At 35.0% G+C, this 21467-nt stretch overlaps 2 protein-coding genes, 1 long non-coding RNA gene and 1 pseudogene across 3 annotated transcripts; 2 read left to right on the top strand and 2 right to left on the bottom strand.

The window, feature by feature from the left end:
• Positions 1–72: 72 nt before the first annotated feature.
• Positions 73–523, bottom strand: LOC106387040 (ATP synthase small subunit 6-A, mitochondrial). The gene is made up of 2 exons (XM_013826859.3): positions 294–523; positions 73–119 (listed from the first exon to the last, which is right to left on the bottom strand). The coding sequence occupies exons 1-2, from the start codon at positions 412–414 to the stop codon at positions 73–75; spliced, it is 168 nt and encodes a 55-aa protein (XP_013682313.1). The 5' UTR covers positions 415–523.
• Positions 524–1006: 483 nt separating this feature from the next.
• On the top strand, positions 1007–7487 carry LOC106386831 (receptor-like protein kinase At5g59670). The gene is made up of 13 exons (XM_013826647.3): positions 1007–1312; positions 1454–1991; positions 3940–4415; positions 4535–4679; positions 4766–4837; positions 4930–5001; positions 5069–5137; positions 5238–5404; positions 5529–5776; positions 5873–5999; positions 6096–6161; positions 6635–6824; positions 6919–7487. The coding sequence occupies exons 1-13, from the start codon at positions 1228–1230 to the stop codon at positions 7307–7309; spliced, it is 2646 nt and encodes an 881-aa protein (XP_013682101.1). The 5' UTR covers positions 1007–1227; the 3' UTR covers positions 7310–7487.
• Positions 7488–9113: 1626 nt separating this feature from the next.
• On the top strand, positions 9114–13803 carry LOC106386834 (annotated as a pseudogene).
• A 1091-nt stretch (positions 13804–14894) lies between these two features.
• Positions 14895–16308, bottom strand: LOC106386840. The gene is made up of 3 exons (XR_001277607.3): positions 16252–16308; positions 16070–16180; positions 14895–15317 (listed from the first exon to the last, which is right to left on the bottom strand). It is a non-coding gene; the product is annotated as an uncharacterized LOC106386840 (long non-coding RNA).
• Between the last annotated feature and the right edge of the window lie 5159 nt (positions 16309–21467).

Raw genomic sequence — 21467 nt, 5'->3', positions numbered from 1 at the left:
GAAACATTAGAGAATTCAAAAAATCTGAAATGCGACGCTAGTGAATCGTGATTGATAGAAAGAGTAAGACGATTACCGCCTGTGTTGCTGGACGAACTTGGAGTTCTTGGCGTCTTCCTCTGCAAATTCAATCAGCGGATTTATATAAATTATGGTTTCCACAACCACGAGATTCACGATATATAACAAAGGGACTCGATTATATCCGATCTAGTTCAGAAGATAAGGATCGATTAAGGATTGGTTTCTATCATTTCTATAGAAGAATCGGTCAGATCTGAAAAGAGTTTTACCAGTGAATCCAGCGGTGAGCTTGGTGATGAGGACGCCGGTTACGGCGAATCCGGTGAGAAACGGCCAACAACGTTTCCACTCCCTCTTGAAGAACACTGGCCATGGATCGAACAACCTCATCTCTACTCTCTCTCTCTCCAAAACTTTGGTTTCAGATGACTGCTTCGCGTTAGAGTTTAGACGATGGAAAGTCACGACATAGGTTATTGTTACTGGATCCAACTCGTTCTGGATAACCATAGTTAACTATTGGGCCGTACATAATCAGCCCAAAACGTCTTTCCGTTTTTTTTTTTTAATGGAATAGCTTTTAAAACGCCGCGTTTCCAGCACTCCAATGGTATCATTTTTTTTTGTGATCGGCAGTTTCTTTGTAAATGTACCATATTGTCTGACCAAGTTGCCACCAAATGTAACAATGTCGCAAATCAAGTACTCTAGAATAATACGTACGGTGAGCTCTTATAACTCACATAACTATAGCCTTAAACCAAATAAATGAGGCCAAACTCACTTGACTCAGAAATTAGCGAGAGCGGTCAAATAAAGAAAGGAACTTCCTCTTGGACTTATCTTAGATAATTGATCCTTCTTTGATATAGCACTTTATTGCCTGACGTGCTTCTTGGTCCGTTCCCTATTTTCCACTATATATAAAGTGATGTTGAAACATTGTGGTCGTGTTAACTCTTAACTCTTTCCCTTGGTGAAGGTGGCACTAGAAATCACATTCACCATTGATTTGGGAAAGTTTTTCTTATACCGTGCGATTTGAGTTTTGCTTATTTATTCGCTAATTTACTTTTCTCCTTGCTGCATGGTGACAAACACGTTGACTTGTAGTAGTCTTTTGCGGTTTGCTTGTTTGTTCGCTATTTATCTTTCATAGCATAGCCAATGGGTTTGTTGAGATTTATTTTGAGGTAAGAGAGTATGGAGAGATCTTGTGTTGGGATTTTGCTGGTTCTGATAGCAGCTTTGGCAAGCATTCATATTGTTCATGCTCAAGACCAAGAAGGTATAATATTATCTTATTTCTTCTATATACACCTTTGCTACCTCTTCAGCACAAGTTTTTTTTTTCTTGACAAATACCCTGGCAAACGTTTTGGTTATCAGAAGTTCACTGGTTCTAACGGCTAATATCTTCTGCTATTAGGGTTCATCAGTTTGGATTGCGGGTTACCGACGTATGAACTGTCTCCTTATATAGAAATTTCTAGTGGAGTGTCGTTCTCTTCGGACGAAAAGTTCATACAGAGTGGAAACTCTGGTCGAACCCTAGAAATGCCTAAGGGATACTCAAAGCAATACAAGACGCTGAGATATTTTCCAAATGGAACACGAAACTGTTACAATCTAAGTGTGGATAAGGGACGCAAATACTTGATCAGAACTAGCTTTTTGTATGGAAATTACGATGGTCTTGATATTAAACCGATCTTCGATCTTTATCTTGGACCTAATCTCTGGGCCACGATAGATTTGGAGACACTGGTGAATGGTACACGGAGGGATATCTTACACATCCCAACATCAAACTCATTGCAGATTTGTCTTGTTAAGTCTGGCACAACTACGCCGCTAATATCCACTTTGGAATTACGGCCGATGGGAAATGGTTCTTATATCACGGAATCTGGCTCCCTGGAACTTCAGCACTGGTATTATCTTAACAATACAGGATCTCGTATACGGTACGCCAACTTCGTCTTTATGCTCTGTCATGTTTTGTTTTTCTGTGCATCAGTTTAATTTGCTTATTTATGTTCTTGTGTCTTCTACACCTTTGTGCTCTGTTTCCAACAAAGGGCTTGTTTTGTTTAGGAACCTATATATGTGAGCATGTTTACTAGTACAACAGTTGTGGGTCTCCCAAGAAAATAAAAAATGTTAAACATTTGATTGTATATGCTTTTTTAAAACTGTTTGAACCATTATGTTGTTGACATGTGGCCTGGTTTCTCAAAACTTGTTTAATAGTCTTTCTTCAGTATCTATCATCATTGAAGAGCATAAATACACCCAAAAATCATTAGATACAATAGAAGTGGAATTTACCCCATTCCCTCCATTTATTGTATTTCTTTCAGATCTTATTTATTCATTTTCAGTTATGTGACTAAAGTTGAATAAGTCATGTGCGCGATACAAATTGCATAACTCAGCTTTTAGGAATGAGACTTTAATTATTTTGTTTGTTTGATCTAAAACAGAATCGAATTCAAAATATAGCAACCTGATTGATGCTTTCTCAATTTGGATTTCTCATCTTCAAAATAATTAGTATTTTAGTATCACATCATTAAATAATTAAATTTAATTATAAAAAATATTACTTTAATTATAAATCATCAACACATGGCAAAAGAGTTTCTGATAAGTTCTCATCTATATTATTAAAGTAGGATTCTATTGTTCTTTTTACCTTAACCTGTTTTTTTTTTACTAACATTGCATGTTTCATTAAGAGCAATCAAATAAGAGAAATTGCACCATATACACAAAACTTTCTTGTTAATTAGGTGGATACCCTAAATCCCACATGATGGTACCTTAATTACTAGACACCAAAGTTTACTATTATAAGCAGATTGTTAATATCCATGTTCTTTTTATATTATGAGCAAATTGACTCATCAAATAATATTAATAACACATCTATATTGGGTCATTTTTTATGGATCCAGCATACATCAGATCTCTCTTGGACCATTTGAGCCGATTAAGAAATCAGATTCAATTTTCACATTTTTTTTCTTTTGGGTCATTGAATCCAAGTTCAAATAATTTTTTTCAACTATTCTTAATTATTATTTTTTCTTTTCTTAATATAATTTAAGCATTCATAAAAAATTAAATTTTTTCATTGAAAAGTATAAATCTTTATTAAAAGTATATAATTTTTTTATTAAAATATTAACCACATAATAAAATTAATTTATCAGAGTTATACCAACTTAATTCATTAAAGAAATAAAGTTTAATTTTTTAAACATAAATAGTCATTTAAAATGAAATACGATAAATAAAGATAAAAAATTTAAGTTTTTTATAAAATAAAACACAAATATATGAAAATATGACATTTACTAAATAATTGTCAATTGAAAAAAAAAATAGATCCGCGCGGGTCAAAATCTAGTATTATCTTAAATGAGATAATCTCATTCGGTTGTTCAAAAAAAAAAAGAAGATACTATCTCATTCTCTCATAATTTTCTTTTTCTAAAGAGTGAAATACTTTCTTAGATACTGATCCCATTGGAAGATATTACTTTTTTTTTTGTTATTCTCGTCTTTCTTAAACTATTTTTTTTTAGTTTTTGATGCCTACTCAATCCATAAAGGCATTAGAAGATGTCATAGATGATGTTTTAAGATAATCGATTTGATAAGATGATAAACACCGCGAGTGGTTCTTATCAAGATGCTAGCTTATTCGAGAAAACTAACACAAACTCCTATTCTAGTAAATTAGTAATCTGAGAAACTGAAACTCTCCTAAGAAAAAAGGTCAACTCCTTTATTGATCATTTTAATGAATGATCTTTATTAGAATTAAGGATCTCTCTGTCCAAACACGGAAGAATGACAATGATCATCTTATTTTGCTAAAATAACATTGTTGATTACCACCCTCAGGTACTCCAGTGATGTATATGATCGCATATGGGTTACGTTCTTCAAGAAGGAATGGACACAGATATCCACCTCTCTCGAAGTGGACAATTCCAACCATTATGTTCCACCAGAAGATGCACTAAAAAATGCTGCCACGCCTACTAATGCCAGTGCGCCATTGACGATTGAATGGATCACAGAAAATGCTAATGAGCAGTATTACTTGTACTCACACTTTGCTGAGATCCAAGAGTTGCATACAAATGAAACCAGGGAATTCAACATTGTATGGAATGGAAAACTTTATTACGGTCCTGTAATTCCAGACAAGCTTAAGTTAACTACTATTCAAAGCCAGTCAGCCGAAACTTGCAATGGAGGGAAATGCAGCTTTCAACTGATAAGAACCAACAGATCAACTCTTCCACCTCTACTTAATGCTTTTGAAGTTTACACTGTTATTCAGTTTCCACAGTCCGAAACAGATGAAAGCGACGGTATGTGCACGTGTTCCTTTCAAAAGTTATGCATGTAAGGTCTATGCTTTGTTATGTTACTAAAGAAATAAATCATGAACACCATTAAGTATTCAAGACATCAAAACCACATTTTGCAGTGGCTGCTGTAAAAGACATTGAAGCCACCTATGGATTGAGTAGACTCAACTGGCAGGGTGATCCATGCGTCCCTCAACAGCTTAGCTGGGACGGTTTAAATTGCACGAGCACGGATGTTTCAATACCACCGAGAATCACTTCTTTGTAAGTCATAATTTTAAATGTACAGACAACCACTTTTCAAGATCTTTCTTGATTATGTTTTGAATTTGATTTTGGTATTTTGTTAGAAACTTGTCTTCATGTGGTTTAAATGGACCCATAGCAGTTTCCATTCAAAATCTTACACAACTAGAAAATCTGTAAGTATTTCCATTGTTAATAGAAAGCGGATTTTTTTTATTATTATACAGATTGGAATAAACTGGAAAAACTTTAATTTCATTGCTAATAGGGACTTGTCAAATAATAACTTGACTGGAGGGTTGCCAGAGTTTCTAGGCAACATGGAATCATTGTCGGTCATGTAAGTTCTCTCAAACATATTTTCTAATGCTCTTCAAATCCACCTCAGGTCATGGTTGTTTAAACAGAAACTTAAGCGGGAATCAACTTAATGGTACAATTCCTAAAGCTCTTCAGAGGGAAGGACTAAAGCTATTGTAAGAAACTTTCCACATAGAGTTCTGAACTTTTCTTAGTTTATTATCTACAACCATTTTTGTGCATTTGATGTCCTGAACAACCCTTGTCTTATTGTAGTGTTGAAGGAAACCCAAGGCTTTGTGTTTCTGATCCATGTACAAAACCACTACATAAGAAGAAAGTTCTTGTGCCAATCGTCTCATCAGTTGCTTCAGCAGTCTTTGTCACTGCTGTGTTGGTTCTTTTTCTCGTACTAAGAAAGAGACATTCAACGGCTGAAGAAGGTACTTGCAAGAGAGGCATCAAATAAGATGAAACTTTGTGAATATTGTTACTTCTTGCATTAGAAGAAAAAAATTTACAAACTAAAAAGAAACGAAATGACAAAGTCATTACTATTATTTACAGGTCTGCATCTGCCACCGAGGATGGCAATGGGGAACGATACATTTGCTAATTCACCTGAACCTTCATTTGATCAGAAAAGCACAAGGTTCACTTATTCAGAGGTTATCAAAATGACAAATAACTTCCAAAGAGTTTTAGGTAAAGGAGGGTTCGGCTTCGTGTATCACGGTACGGTAAACGGTTTAGAAGTGGCCGTTAAAGTACTCTCTCAACTTTCAACTCAAGGTTATAAACAGTTCAAAGCAGAGGTACTCTTAGTACTGTAACCTTTGAACTAAATTATATGATCTGCTTTTAAAATTGTAAAATGAGATTTACTTGTATTGCTTGATTGAATGCCTTAGGTTGATCTTCTTCTTAGAGTTCACCATAAAAATTTGGTGAGCCTCGTGGGGTATTGCTATGAAGTTGATCACTTAGCCCTGGTCTATGAGTTTCTACCCAACGGAAACTTAAAGCAACATTTGGCAGGTAACATTTCGAGTAATTCTTTTTTTTTTAGTAATTGCTTGCTAGCTCATGGAACTTGGAAAAATTTAAAGGATATCTAACGATCTAATATAACAGGAAAAGGAGATAGATCTGCCATCACCTGGGGTAGTCGACTACGAATAGCCATGGAGGCAGCTTTAGGTGTGTACTAAAAACCTTGTAGAACGAGAAGTAATTCAATTGGTTTTGCGATACTATGTCACATTAAGTATGTTAAGTTATATGAGTTTTTAACCAAAAACCAATTAGAAAGTAGATTGGATGTGTGAGACTTTGACTTTATCTCATATACTCTCTCCGTTTTATATTGTAAGTAGTTTTAGCAAAAAAATGTTTGTTTCACAATATAAGTAGTTTTCATATTTCAATGCACATTTTCTCTTTATTGGATATTGGGTAACCAATCAAATAATACTAGCTTTTTTATAATAGGTTGAGTTTATTAATTAAATAATATTTTTTACAAAAACAACAATTTCTTAATATTAGTGCTTTTAACTAAAACTACTTACAATATGGAACAGAGAGAGTATTATTTAGGATTCTTTACAACTACCAATGTGAGAGATTTTTGTCTCTAATAATATGTTGATATAGATGACTCATTTGCATAGGGCTGGAGTATTTACATACTGGATGCACACCGAGAATGGTTCATAGAGATGTCAAAACTACAAACATATTGCTGGATGAGCATTTCCGGGCCAAACTTGCAGACTTTGGGCTATCAAAATCTTTCCAAGTTGGAGACGGACCTCATGAATCAACAGTGATTGCTGGTACTCCTGGATACCTTGATCCCGAGTAAGTATTGTCAGTTTTCACATCACAGTAACTGTGTTGGAACAGTATGCCTTCTTCAACATATGAAATCATATATATTATGCATGCCTTGCAGATATTACCATTCAGGTCGGTTGGGTGAGAAGAGTGATGTCTACAGCTTCGGGATGGTGTTATTGGAGATGATAACAAACCAACGTGTAATATCTGAGAAATCTCACATAACAGAATGGGTTGCCTATAAGCTTAACCGAGGCGATATTAGTGGGATCATGGATCCAAACCTTTGCGGGGGTTATGACACTAATTCTGCATGGAGAGCTCTTGAGCTAGCAATGTCATGCGCAGATCCTCATTCTGCACACCGACCAACCATGTCTCATGTTATTATCGAGATTAAAGAGTGTCTTGCGTGTGAGAATTCGAGGGTGATTAAGAATCAAGACTTGGAAACGCAAGAGACGATCATGAGGTTGGAGACGTCAGTGGTTCCTGGGGCAAGATAGTTGCAGCAACTGATCACAACCGTGTCATTCCTTAAGTTTATGTTTTTAAGTTGTGTCTGCCTGCTTATGCGTTAGTACCAATATAAAAATAAAACAAGGCAAGGATTTTGGTTACAAATTTGTAAGATTAGTTAAACAAATATTTTTTAATTTAAAAAGTGCATGTTTTCCAGTTTAACTTTCATTTTTCAAAAAGCAAATAACATTGTCTGCATTCGTCACCAATTCATGCCACAAAGCTGGTGTTTCAAAAGGAAGCATAGCAGTTATCAGTTATCACCATGTTATATATTACCTTTGCATATATCACCATACAAGCAGGTTGGTTGAGAAAGTGATGTGTATAGTTTCGAGATTGTGTTGTTGGACATGATCACAAACCAACCAGTGATTGGAGGAGATATTTCCAAGATCATGGATCCAAACGTTCATGGGGATTATAATTTTCGCTATGCATGGGGAGCTCTTGAGCTGGCAATGTCGTGTGAAGATCCAGCTGTGTCTACATGGGTCGATATCTCAGCCGCTTGATGTACTCTGCGATCTGATTGCTCAAACTCTTAAGGTTCCCGTCTTGCCTATAAAATCAATTTCGCTTTCTCACCTCAATTAAACCCGTAACTCAGATTCTCATTCAACAGAAATTTTCTCAAGAATAATCCAATTTTCATCAGAGAATGTCAGGTCGTGGAAAGGGAGGGAAGGGTTTGGACAAAGGAGGAGCCAAGCGTCACAGGAAGGTTCTGAGAGACAACATCCAAGGGATCACCAAGCCGGCGATTCGGAGATTGGCTCCGTAGAGGTGGAGTCAAGCGTATCATTTGTTCTGTATAATCAGTTGTAATCAGTCTTGTGTCGATCATTGTGCCTTGGTGCTTACTGGATTACCTTTATGCCTATAACATCTGGACTCGAAGCTATTCTTGTGAATCAAAAATTTTAAAGCTTGTTTCATCAGACAAAATATTGAAAATGGACCAGTTCAAGTCAATGACAACTACAGACTCATCCATCCCCCTCATCATTCTTAAAGTATTACCTAGAATGACCAGCTAAGATCAATTAAAATGATACTTTCGAATAACAAATATGCCTATTTTTTTGACCAAGATATTAAGATATGTTTCTTTTGATAATATTGTTAATAAAGTTCCTGATTGTGATGTTGGAATATTATTTTCTCGTATTCTTGTCTTTTTCCATTATAAAATACATTATCATTCCTTCCATTGATTTACTTATTATATTTGCACACTGAAGACATCTTCCCATAGAAAAGCGGGACTGGCATGGACAATGCAGGCGACATCGACCATCCTCCGAATAAAGCAATTTAGTGGACATGTAGCTTCCCCACTAATGGCAGAAAGCCTTGCCTTACGCGAAGCGGTACTCTTCTGCAGGAACAAAGGTTTCGCATCCATCCGGTTTGAATCGGACTCCGCCCAACTGATCAATGCCATCAAGAAAAATGAGGCAATATCTGAACTGCATGGAGTCCTCTCTGACATAAGGAAGCTGAGCTCCTCAGTTTCTCCATCATGCTCCTTCAATTGGATCCCGAGAACTCAAAATGTTGTTTGTGACTCTTTAGCTAAAGAAGCATTATGTTTGGTTGAGACATTTATGCCAACCACCTAAATTTTATGGTTGGAATTTAATGAGAATGTGTTAAAAAAAAAAAAAAAGACATCTTCCCATGTCACCCTGAAATAGCTTTGGACGATGTTATTAATATAACTGCTCATCTCTCAGAACTTGGTCATTTGTAGTGATTTGATAATTTCTTGACATGCAAATAACTATGGAGAGTCCTCATCTGGTTTTGATGGCGGTATTAGGAACATTGGCTATTATTCATCTTGTTCAAGCTCAAGATCAACAAGGTATCCACATCTTACTTGCTCGTTGTTATATATATGTGCCTCTTGAAATGGTACATTTTTTATGGTTGATATATTCTATTTGTTAACAGGATTCATCAGTTTGGATTGCGGGTTACCTTCAAGTGAACCGTCTCCTTATGATGAGGCGATGACCGGTATACGCAGGCCTGGGTATACGGTTCTCTTCTGACAAAGAATTCATCCTAAGTGGAAAAACTGGTCGAGTCCGAGCAAATGCTGGCGTATATCTGAAGCCATACGAGACACTAAGATATTTTCCAGACGGGTTTCGGAACTGCTACAATCTAAACGTGGAGATGGGAAGAAAACAGTTGATCAGGGCTTACTTTTTCTATCAAAATTATGATGGTCTTGACATTAAGCCGAAGTTTGATTTGTATATTGGACCAAACCCATGGACCACGATAGATTTACAAAAAGACGAGAATGGTACACGGAGAGAACTCTTGCACATTCCAAAATCAAACTCGTTGAAGATTTGTCTTGTTAAGACTGGGGAAACTACACCACTGATATCCAGCTTGGAAATACGGCCGATGGGAAATGGCACTTATATCACTAAGTCTGGCTCCCTGACTCTTTTCAGTAGGATATATCTCAAAGACTCACTGACTCACATAAAGTAACTCAACTTTTAAAACTGGATTGTTCTCTTCTTTTTGATGTGTTTGATCTGCTTTGCTCTGTTTTTGTGGTTATGTTTTTCGGAAAGAAAAAAATCAATCTTGAATTTGGTCTAACCCGGTATAGTACAATAATCTTATGCAGAGTAGATTTTGAGGGGTTTGAAACATTTCTTAAAAACTTTAGTAATTTTTTTTTGTATTCTGCGTTATCACCTTTATTAGGCTTAAATAGTTGGCGATAGAGTTTTAAAAAGGGATACTCATACATATATATTGTGTTCTTGTAATCCTAATTGTATATTGAAATTGTTTCCAATAATAATATTTCCACATTTGGTGAACTAAGTTAAATCTTTGTTTGTTTTACTTATCATATTATTGCATTGTCTTTTTGCATCCGTTATAACAAAAATTATAATACAAATTAAAAGACAAAAACGGTGAAGCATGCCAATGTTCTTTAAAAAAAATTACAACCAATTACAACTCCCCAAAGTGCATGACATATGATATGTTCCGTCTTATTTACTTATGCCACTTCTACAACCAATCTCCACGTACCCGAACGATGCATATGATCGCGTATGGCCTCCGTACTTCAGGAGCAAATGGACCCAAATTTCAACTACTCTCCAAGTGAGCAACTCAAACAAATATCTTCCACCAAGAGTCGTACTCCAGACTGCTGCAACGCCTACTAATGCCAGTGCGCCATTGACGATACAATGGAGTCCGAGTAATGTTAATGACCAATATTACTTGTACGTACACTTTGCTGAGATACAAGAGACCAACGGTACCAGGGAATTCACCGCGGTTTTGAATGGAGACACCTCCGACCCTAAAATTCCTCCTAAATTAAATATACATACTATCTTTAGCCTGTCTCCAAGTACTTGCAATAATGAGATATGCATTTTTCAGCTGAACCAACAGATCAACCCTTCCACCTCTTCTTAACGCTCTTGAGATGTACACAGTTACACCGTTTCCGCAGTCTGAAACAAATGAAAGCGATGGTATGTGCATATAAGGTCTATGCATTTGTTGTATGTTCAAAAAGAGAACATGACCACAATAGAGTAGTCAAGTCATTTAATATCGCTTCGTTGGATCTGCTTTGATTGCAGAGGGTCTAGCGTTGAGAGAAGGAATGACAAGCTGCAGAGATATGGGACTCAGGAAGGTGCGATGTGAATCAGACTCAGCCCAACTGATTAAGGCGATCAACTCAGGAACGTTTCACCCGGAACTTTACGGAATTATTTTTGATATCTGTAGTTTATCTTGTTCTTTTGATGAAATCTCTTTCTCTTGGATCTCAAGGGAAAAAAACAAAGCAGCTGATAAGCTTGCAAAACTCTGTCTGGTTGGAGAGGAGGCCATTATGGCTGACACCTAACTTTTGATTTGCATTAATATACGTGTTTCAAAAAAAAAAAAAATCATGTTAGTGGCTGCTGTTCAACACAGCCACCTATGGAATCAGTAGAATCAGCTGGCAAGGAGATCCATGTGTCCCTCAACCGTTTATGTGGGACGGATTAAACTGTAGAAACACCGATGTGTCTACACCACCAAGAATTACTTATTTGTAAGTCATCAGATCAATATAGTCACACATTTTCTTCAAGATCTGTTAGTAGTTATGATCAATGATTATTTACACTTTTCAATGTGTTTTTGGACTATCACCAGAAACTTGTCTTCAAGTGGTCTAACTGGAACCATAGCGGCTGGAATTCAGAATCTTACACAACTAGAAATCTTGTAAGCTTGTTCATTGCTATATTCCTGGGAATAAATTGGTTGAATTTGATTTTTTATAAAATTCAATCTTGAAAAATTTAGGGACTTGTCAAATAATAATTTGACTGGAGAGTTGCCTGAATTTCTGAGCAACATGAAATCTTTGGTGTTCATGTAAGTTTATCTCCACGTTATATTCCTATTATCTTCCAAATTCCACGTTAGTTCCTTTTCCTTTATGTATGTATGTATGAAGTGCTCTGTTTTTCTTCAACAGAAACATAAGCTGGAATGATCTTAATGGTTCAGTTCCTCAGCTCTTCGGAGGAAAGGACTTGAGTTATTGTGAGAAAATTTCACACATATTTTTGAAAATTTCTCATTGTCTAGAACCCATTTCGTAACTGATATCTTGAAACTATTTGTGTCTTCTTGCAGTCCTCAAGGGAACCCAAGGCTTTGTGCCTCTGTTTCATGCCTACCACCCAAAACCAAACCATTTCCAGTGGCGACTGTAGCGTCAGTTGCTTCTGCTCTGGCTATTATCATTGCTGTTTTGGCTCTTATTTTTATTTTCAGAAAGAAAAAGCCGGATGTGGGAGGTAATGTGCAAGAAACCAACTCCAAGAGCTATAAATTTCTCATGAATAGTTTGCTTATACTCCATGCTGCTTTCGTATCCACAGCATTGCAACCGCCACCTAGTACACCGCCAGTTGCGAATGTTACATATGCTGATTCACATGTTTCATCAAGTGTTTTATCAATCCAAACAAATAAGAGAAGGTTTACTTATTCAGAGGTCATTAACATGACAAATAACTTCCAAAGAGTTGTTGGAAAAGGAGGATTTGGTGTTGTCTATCATGGTACTTTAAACGGATATGAACAAGTAGCCGTTAAAGTGCTCTCTCAATCATCGACTCAAGGCTATAAGCAGTTCAGGGCAGAGGTAAGCATAGCTTTAAATTTCATTGAAATGTTTATGATCATCCTTATCATCACAAGCTTATGGATTTCATGTGTGTTTTTATGGATGATTAGGTTGATCTTCTTATGAGGGTTCACCATGCAAATTTGGTTAATCTGGTTGGATATTGTAGTGAAGGAGATCACTTGGCTCTCATCTACGAGTTTGTGCCCAATGGAGACTTAAGACAACATCTGTCTGGTAAACCTGAAAATAAAAATTGTCATTAACATATTATACTTCAGAAAATGAATCTAACAATTAATATACAGGAAAAGGAGGTAAATCAATTATCAAGAATAAGTTATACCATACAACAAGAACTTATTCTTTCTTCCATTTTCCAAGTTTCCATAAAAGTTGGTTGCATAACGCTAATAATAGATAAATCCGTTGAGCAGGATTGGAGTATTTACATTCTGGGTGCATACCGCCAATGATTCATCGAGATGTGAAAACTACAAACATTTTGCTGGACGAGCAGTTCAAAGCCAAGCTTGCTAATTTTGGGCTATCGAGATCTTTCCCAGTTGGAGGTGAATCTCATGTTTCAACGAAGGTTGCTGGTACTCCCGGATACCTTGATCCCGAGTAAGTATTGTTAGCTAACATCACAATGTGGTGAAACAAGTTTTCTTGTTTTTTTTCAATGGTAGGATACCTATAGAAAACAATATACTATGTTGTTTTGCCTTGCAGATACTACCGTACAAGTCGGTTGACTGAGAAGAGTGATGTGTACAGCTTCGGGATTGTGTTATTGGAGATGATCACAAACGAACCTGTGATTGACCAAGCCCGTGCAAAGACTCACATAACACAATAGGTTGGGTTTGAGCTGCATAGCGGAGAAATTAGTTGTATCATGGATCCAAACCTTTACGGAGATTATGACTCACGTTCTGCTTGGAGAGCTCTTGAACTGGCAATGTCATGTGCAAATCCTTCCTCAGCAAAACGGCCAAGCATGTCTCAACTTGTTGTTGAACTAAAAGAGTGTCTTTTGTCAGAAAACTCAAGGAGAAGTGTGAGTAGAGGCATGGACTCACAAACTTCCTCAGAAGTGTATGATCATTGACATTGGAATGTTCCTATGGCGAGATAGTTTGAGCTGCTGCAGCTAACATGTAAAGAAATTGCAATACTAAATCTGGTCACATTGATTTGGACCATTGACATCATATCCTATGAATCTTTGGTGATTTTTGGTTTAATAATGAATGTGTTGATTCTTGTCTGCCATGATGTGAATGTTTATAAGAGAATGTGGAGATTTCTCATGGCTTTTTGTTGGTGCTAATCGCCATGATTTCATATAGTTCAAGATCAGAACCAAAAAAATATAGTCTTAGAGCATCCACAACGATAATTTTTCAACAATAGTATTATTATAAAAGGTAAGAGAGATGAAGAAAGACTTAATAGCATGATTAACCCACAATCCTACTTAGAGTCTCTTAGTAATTATTTTATTAATTAAATGTAATTAAGAACCTTAGTTAAGAAACACTTTGATTTTGTGTTCCAACAGGAGTCTCTTATTTAGAGGTTCTTAAAAAAAAATAAACATTGCTCAAACATGTGTATGGTTCATGAAGATTGGATACAAGCATGTAGAGATGTTTATAGATATGCAATACACAGGGAGCAATTGGCCTGCAATTTGAGACCTGACTCAGAACAATAAAGTTTTTTGTTGTTATACCACAAAAAAAACATTAAACATTGCTCAAACATTTATATGGTTCATGAAGATTGGATACAAGCATGTAGATGTTTATAGATATGCAATACACAGGGAGCAATTGGCCTGCAATTTGAGACACCTGACTCAGAACAATAAAGTTTTTTGTTGTTATACCACAAAGAGTTCGACCTTTACAGCATATTTACAACAAAATCTACACAAGAGGGGAATGGAGAGAACTAGAAGAGAAAGTCTCCGAGGTATTACTGTGGACTCTGAGTCTTGTTCCTTGGAGTTAAAGGATGAAGAAGGGGAAGACACGCCTCTTCCATAGAGAGGAACCAACGAGGAGATGACAATGTTGGATTTGCAGACAGGGCAGCTGTTCTGGTGGTGGTGATCAATGGAGACAGAAGACAACTGAACATGTAACCACTTGTAAATGCAAGGCCAGCAGAAAAGGTGTCCGCAGAGAGTGACCACCGGATCAAGGGATTAAAGCAACAAACTTTCATTTCAACAAAAGAACTAAGAAAATGATTATATGCTAAATCATGATCCTTTTGAGTGACCACAAAGACTCAGACTATACAGTTGATTGTTGATTGTTTGAACTTGTGATTAGAACTAACCACACCAAGAAAAATATTTGGAAACTAGATTAATACCAAAGCCGTCCAAGGTTTACAAGACAACAGACTGAGTCATACTACTGCAGTAAGCAAACTAGGAATAAAACGACCAAACTGAAAAAACACCAAACCAAAAGAGAAAAAACAACACATACGTCCGTCCACCATACGACTTACGTCCAGTACCAAAGTGAAAAGCATAGAGCCAAACTAAAAGGTGAGACTACCTTCAACCACATTCAAACGCAGAGCTGGTCCTCTCTCATCCCACACATGCTCCCCAAACACAGCCCCAGTCCTGTCGTCAAACGTGCATTTCTTTGGTGGTTCCATTCTTGCCGTATAGCCTCTCGCTGTCAACTGATCAAAACTCAGCACGTTCTCCTTCAACCCAGGAACGAAAAGAAAACTTGATGTCGTAATTCCAAACCAAGTTCCTGTTAAGCAGAACAAAATCAGAATACCACTAATCCAAACTCAATATATCATATCGCCATTTCCTAAACAGAGTGATCGATATTCAAAGCTGAGTACTTGTCGTTTCAGTTCAACAAACTTCCTCAAAGCTAATCATTTTAAGCCTGGAATTGCCACAAGTGTGGAAGTCTGGATGATCAATGAGACGGAACCGCTGAGCTTTGGATCAATAACCAGACACTTAGCTTTAAGGAATCATTTCAAGAGGTGTTTAAGGTTTTTGCACAAATATTAAGAAAATATAAATTTTTATGAAATTGTTTTTGGTTACATAAAATAATATTAAATTAGACTAATTCAACCAATAAAAAAAAGATTCAGTATTTTATAATTGGTCAAAAATTTCAAATGATATTAAATTTCATTTAGAATTGTGAGAACATCACTTATTTTGAAACAAAATCAAAATCCTTAAATACCAATTAAACTGATACGGAGAGAGTATACTTAGTTGCAACGTCGAACCTGATAATTTGGGGACCTTAGACCAATTAGTAAAGATTTCAAAAATTTAGGGGCCTAAATTTTTTTTTTTACAAATTCGAGAGTTTTTTTACATATAAATTTTTTAAAAAAATTTGAGGGCCAAGAAGAATGTTTCGTTGTATATATTATTTCCTTAACACTTAGTTCCACGAATCTACAACCAAAAGGCACCAAAGAGAAAGGACAAGACATTAGTTCTATTCTGAAAGTTCTTATTTGTTCCTACCCAATTGATAATTGATAACAAGGACCAAGCAAGACATTGCGATTCGTATCCAAGAGAGTAACGAGATTTACGTCTTTAAGCAAGTTTACGAGCTCCCTCTGAGACTTCTCCCTGAATTAGAATTGAGCAAACATATGAGAGGAGAAGGAGAAAACCATTCAAAGTGTTGACAAGGGACTCACCTAATGGATTTGAGATTGAGAGGAGCATTTTTCTTTTAAGAGCATTTTTCTTTTAAGAGCGGGTTCTTCTCCCTCTTAATTAAGAGTTGTTCCTTACATTAATATTTTCTTTTCTTTTTTTTTAATTATAAAATATCTTAAGAAACACTTTTAAGAGCCCCAGATAATTTTACTCTGAGGAGAGAAGAGAGAGGGTGCTCTCAAACGACAACACAAAAATCAAAAGTAAGAACATGCTCTAATAGCTGTCATGATGCTATTGGTTTGATTTTATTTGTGTTAATTTAATTACAGCATACAATTATATTATTTTTATAATTAGAGAACAGTTTGGTAGAAATTTTATTGTTGCTGATGCTCTTATGTGTTATTTATGTTTTCTACTAGTTTAATATAATTACTAGATTTTGACCCGCGCTTTGAAAACGCGGGTTTATCTTTAAATTAAATAAATTGTTTTTACACAAATTTTTAAATAAGATAAAATATAGATTTGAGCATATTTATCGGAAACCAAGAAACCGAACCGTACCATAAAAAAGAAAATTAAACTGAATTTCATATTTAACCGAGCGGATCCAATATCTCTAGAACCAAAATACCAGGACAGAACCAAAAACTAAAAGTATCCAATTTTTTAAAATACAAATTATATACCAAAAAATATTAGTTATATTTAATTTTGAAATAGCCAAATATCTAAAAATATTATTTATAAACCAACTTACCCAAAAATCGAATTACCCAATTTTCTTAGAAATATTAAAAATTATCTGAATTATTAGTATTTTGTCCAAACAACCTGAATAACCCGATATTTAAACTAACCAACCCGAATTATCTAATATTTTTATTATAAATCTGAAATGACCAAAAACTATATCGAACTGGAAACAAATTGGACCCGGATTTTTTTTGGATATTAACTGGTTCCTAACTTTGGCACCCGAACCAAGCAGAAACCAAAATAACTTAACTGAAAGCAGACTATACTTTGTAAGTACCTGAAGAATTTCTAAATTTACAGAAACTAAAATAACTTATCTGAAAGCAAACTATACTTTGTAAGTACCTTAAGAATTTCTAAATTTCTAGAAACACAAAGCAGAAACCAAAAATGTGATTAAACTTCTCATATACTTTTTATTAGTATAAATAAATTAAATAAATTATTTGATTTTTCATATAAAGTAAATACATTGTATTTATGTTATGAATTTTAATTTATGAGTTTTGTAATGAGCATATTAAAGTTACATTTGTGAGTTTTAAAATTAATATGAGATTTTAATCATTTTAGTTATATTATTATATTAATATAACTATGTAAATAGATGAAATCTCTTTTTTTTTTCAGGTGAAATTGTTTTAGGATTCTCTTACACTCTCATATTGTGTATATATATATACTAACGTGTGTTGTACACTATTAGTCTATTATAAATGTATTTGTTAATGTCCCACACTGAAGATTAGCCAAATAAAAATGTCACACGGTTAAACCATTTTGTAATGGTTTCCTCGCTTTTAATGAGATAATTTTTAATAAATAATTATATGCCATAAGAATCAAAACAATCGGTAATGTTTTGTTTGAATTAATTGTAGGACCAAAATAATAACTAATAGTAATAGTATAGATATTAATTAGATTTAATTTTATTTAACAGCTTTTAAAGATTAATGATTTCAATTACAGCTTAAACTAAGTAAGAAGATATTGAAATTGAGTTTACTTGGAGATGAACAATGTTTTATTTCTTATTCTTCTTTACTTTCGGTAACCAATTATGATTATCGTCTCTCAAGCCACAGGGCAGTGAACTAAAATTCAGAATGACAAAAGATCAAACATATGTTGCAACACATATCATAGTTATAATTAACCTTTACCAAGTTTCGGCTTTCACTACTTTAAGACCTTTCTTATACCTATTAATCGTAGCTTTGATATCTATCATTTTCAAAAGATCAGGTTGATCACCTCTCACAAAGTATTCCTACGTTGTAAGCAATTTTATGCTTCTGCTTTAGCTTTCATTTGCTTTAGAACTTTTCTTAAACCTATACAACATAGCTTGGACATGCATTTTCTTCAAAAGCGCAGGTTGACTTCTTACGTCTAAATTCTAAAGGGTTGCTATTGATTACTCTAACTGTTACTATCCTCTCTCACAATAACACATGTCTGGTTATCTTCCAACATCGGTTCAAATTCAAACCCAATCCTAGGGAGCCTTCTTTACCTCTCGTTCTTTTGGGTAAACACGGTGAGAGATTCAGAGGAAACCCTGGTTTTTCCTACTTGAGAAACATATAAGACCATTGCTTTTTTAATGCTTCTCCATGTGGTATAACTTACATTTTAGTTTATTATCTTGTTGCTCAAACAGTTCTCGTTCCTCCTCTTGTTTTTGTAACTCTTCAAGCAACCCCAGTCACTCTATCTGACTATTCATTTCTTGTTGCTCTCAATCCGTCAATGTGTTATACTGAATTTAGAGATTAGGTAGAGTCATTGTTAACAGGTTTGCATCTATGAATTTTCTTGGATAAGATGAGTTTCCCCTCCCATGAAATCATCATTCGCTAACTCCCACTGCTGATCAGTGTTCTAAGACCCTACAAATATAAGTCCAGCAAAACTTAAACCATAAGGAAGATAGATCACCTAAATCACAGAAAAAGAAGAAGTCAATACTCCCAAATTCGTATTTTAAAAAAGTTACAAAAATCTAAATTCAAGTAAAAGAGGGGAAATCCCTCGAATCTATGAGAATAGAATAAGATGATCTTCTCGTGATTTCTAAAGGCAATTCAATATGATTGATTCAGCTGGGGATTTAGGTTAGAAACTTTCACGGGATATTTCGTGAAAATGATTAACCTTATTTTGTTGATGATTTGGATTTTCGATGTGCATTTTGATATCTTCAAAGCATGAACTTTTGATTTCTGATGATTATGTTTTGTTCATTTTTTTTACTCATAAGTCATGTATAATCTGGAAATATCTTTGCTTGTTCGTGAAATTAGGTACCAAAAAAACACATGACTTGATAAAATGTTAGTTTAATAAAATGGGCCTTGTGTAACGTTATGGAATCTCTTTGGTATGTCACATGATATATTGGTGTAATAAATGAGTTTGGTTAAACTATTTAAGTATAGTTAGAGAAATATAAAGTAAAACCAAAAATTATAATTACTTAGTGAAAGGGTACAAACAACCTTTATAAGTAGATTTATCAAGATTGCTTCCTTTTTAATAGAATAGATTATTTTTTTGAATGAAAGTTTCATATAACTATTACGATAAGAATTTTTGTTATGTATATATATATATGATTTGTTTGTAAATATAAAAACAAATATTACAAACTAGTTTTTAAATCAGATCTACCGTATCATACACGCATTTTTACGTGCGTTATGGTGCTATGTCTAGTGGCTATTGCAGGCTTTGCAGCCAATTTTCTTGATAACGACGATTGAGCATTAGTATCCTCTTATTGTTCGTCTTACGTCTTGCATGGAGAAGTACTAGAAAACACATTGACTTACAAAGTCTTTCTTTTTGAGTTTTCTGTTTTGTATTTTTGCTCTTATTTCTGTAAGTGGTTAAGTTCATGTAATTCCAGTCTCAAAACTAGTCTACTCAAAACCATGTTCCGCTAATGTAGAGGTGATGTACCAACAACATAAGGATCTCCATCAACCAAAAATAGCTTCCATAATCTCGCTTAGTCTATCGGAATTGGACATAAAAATTAGAATGAAGGTTATTAATTAAACAAAAAGGAGTAATAATAGTAACTGGATGTAACAAATTTAATTTGTTAATAGCATCTACGTAATTGACATTTTATGGGAATTAGTATGAAACAATAAGTAAGGGCCCATTAGTTTCTCCATCCGGATGAACCATCTCGATGGAGATGAGAATTTTGTTCGTTTAGACATTAAAAGTGCAACTCATCTGAATGGATCATCCAGATGACATTCGGAAATTTAGGCTTAATTTTAAAGTTCATTCAACTGATCCAATTTGAACCATTTGGATGGAAATGGTTCATTCAATTTGGTATAATGTCTATTATGCCCCTGATGTAATTCACAAATTACAAACATAAACATAATATCATTTTGTCACACACGAAAACTGACAAAACCACAAAAAAAAACATTTTTCCGCGAAAACCTAAAATCAAAATTTTCACGCCAAAACCCTAAAAATGCATTTCCGTACAAAATTACAAAAACGTGTTTTTCCGCCAAAACTGCAAAAATATTTTTTCATGCCAAAATCACAAAAACGTGTTTTCACGCCAAAACCCCAAAGCGCATTTTTCCGCCAAAACACAAAAACACGTTTTCCCACCAAAACCACAAAACGTGTTTTCCCGCCAAAACCGAAAAATGCATTTTCTCATCAAAATGCATTTTCCACCAAAACTGCAAAACGCGTATTTTCGTGAAAACTGCAAAAACGCACTTTCCCGCGAAAACCGCAGAAACGTGTTTTCCGCCAAAAACGCATTTTCCCGCGAAAACCGCAAAAACATATTTTCCGCCGAAACGCATTTCCACAAAATCCGAAAAAACACGTTTTCATGCCAAAACTACAAAAACGCGTTTTCACGCCAAAAACGTTTTTTCACGCCAAAACGCAAAAACGCGTTTTTCCGCCAAAATCGTAAAACGTGTTTTTCCGCCAAAACCAAAAACGTGTTTTCCCGCCAAAACCGAAAATCTCGTTTTTCCACCAAAACCGCAAAAACGCATTTTCCCACCAAAACCACAAAACGTGTTTTCTCGCCAAAACCGAAAATTGTATTTTCCCACAAAAACCGAAAAACACGTTTTTCCACCAAAACAAAAAAAAAATGTGTTTTCCCGCCAAAACCTAAAAACGCGTTTTCCCGCCAAAATCGAAAAATCTCGGTTTTCCGCCAAAACCGCAAAATGCTTTTTTTCGCCAAAACCAAAAAAATTATCCCCCCCCCCAAATCGAAAAAATCTCGTTTTCCCGTCAAAATCGAAAAATCTCGTTTTCCGCCAAAACCGAAGTTATAGTCGGTTTATTATTAATACTCTTTTAGTTTGAAACTCTAAAGTTTTTTTTTTAAATACATGTTTATCAAAAAAAAAAATTTGTTTATTAGAAGTTATTATTGTAGTAAATTTTAGATATGATTAAATCAAGACAAGGGTAT

This window comes from Brassica napus, chromosome C3, assembly GCF_020379485.1.
Source record: "Brassica napus cultivar Da-Ae chromosome C3, Da-Ae, whole genome shotgun sequence".
Lineage (NCBI taxonomy): Eukaryota > Viridiplantae > Streptophyta > Magnoliopsida > Brassicales > Brassicaceae > Brassica > Brassica napus.
This window is presented reverse-complemented; position numbering and strand designations above follow the sequence as displayed.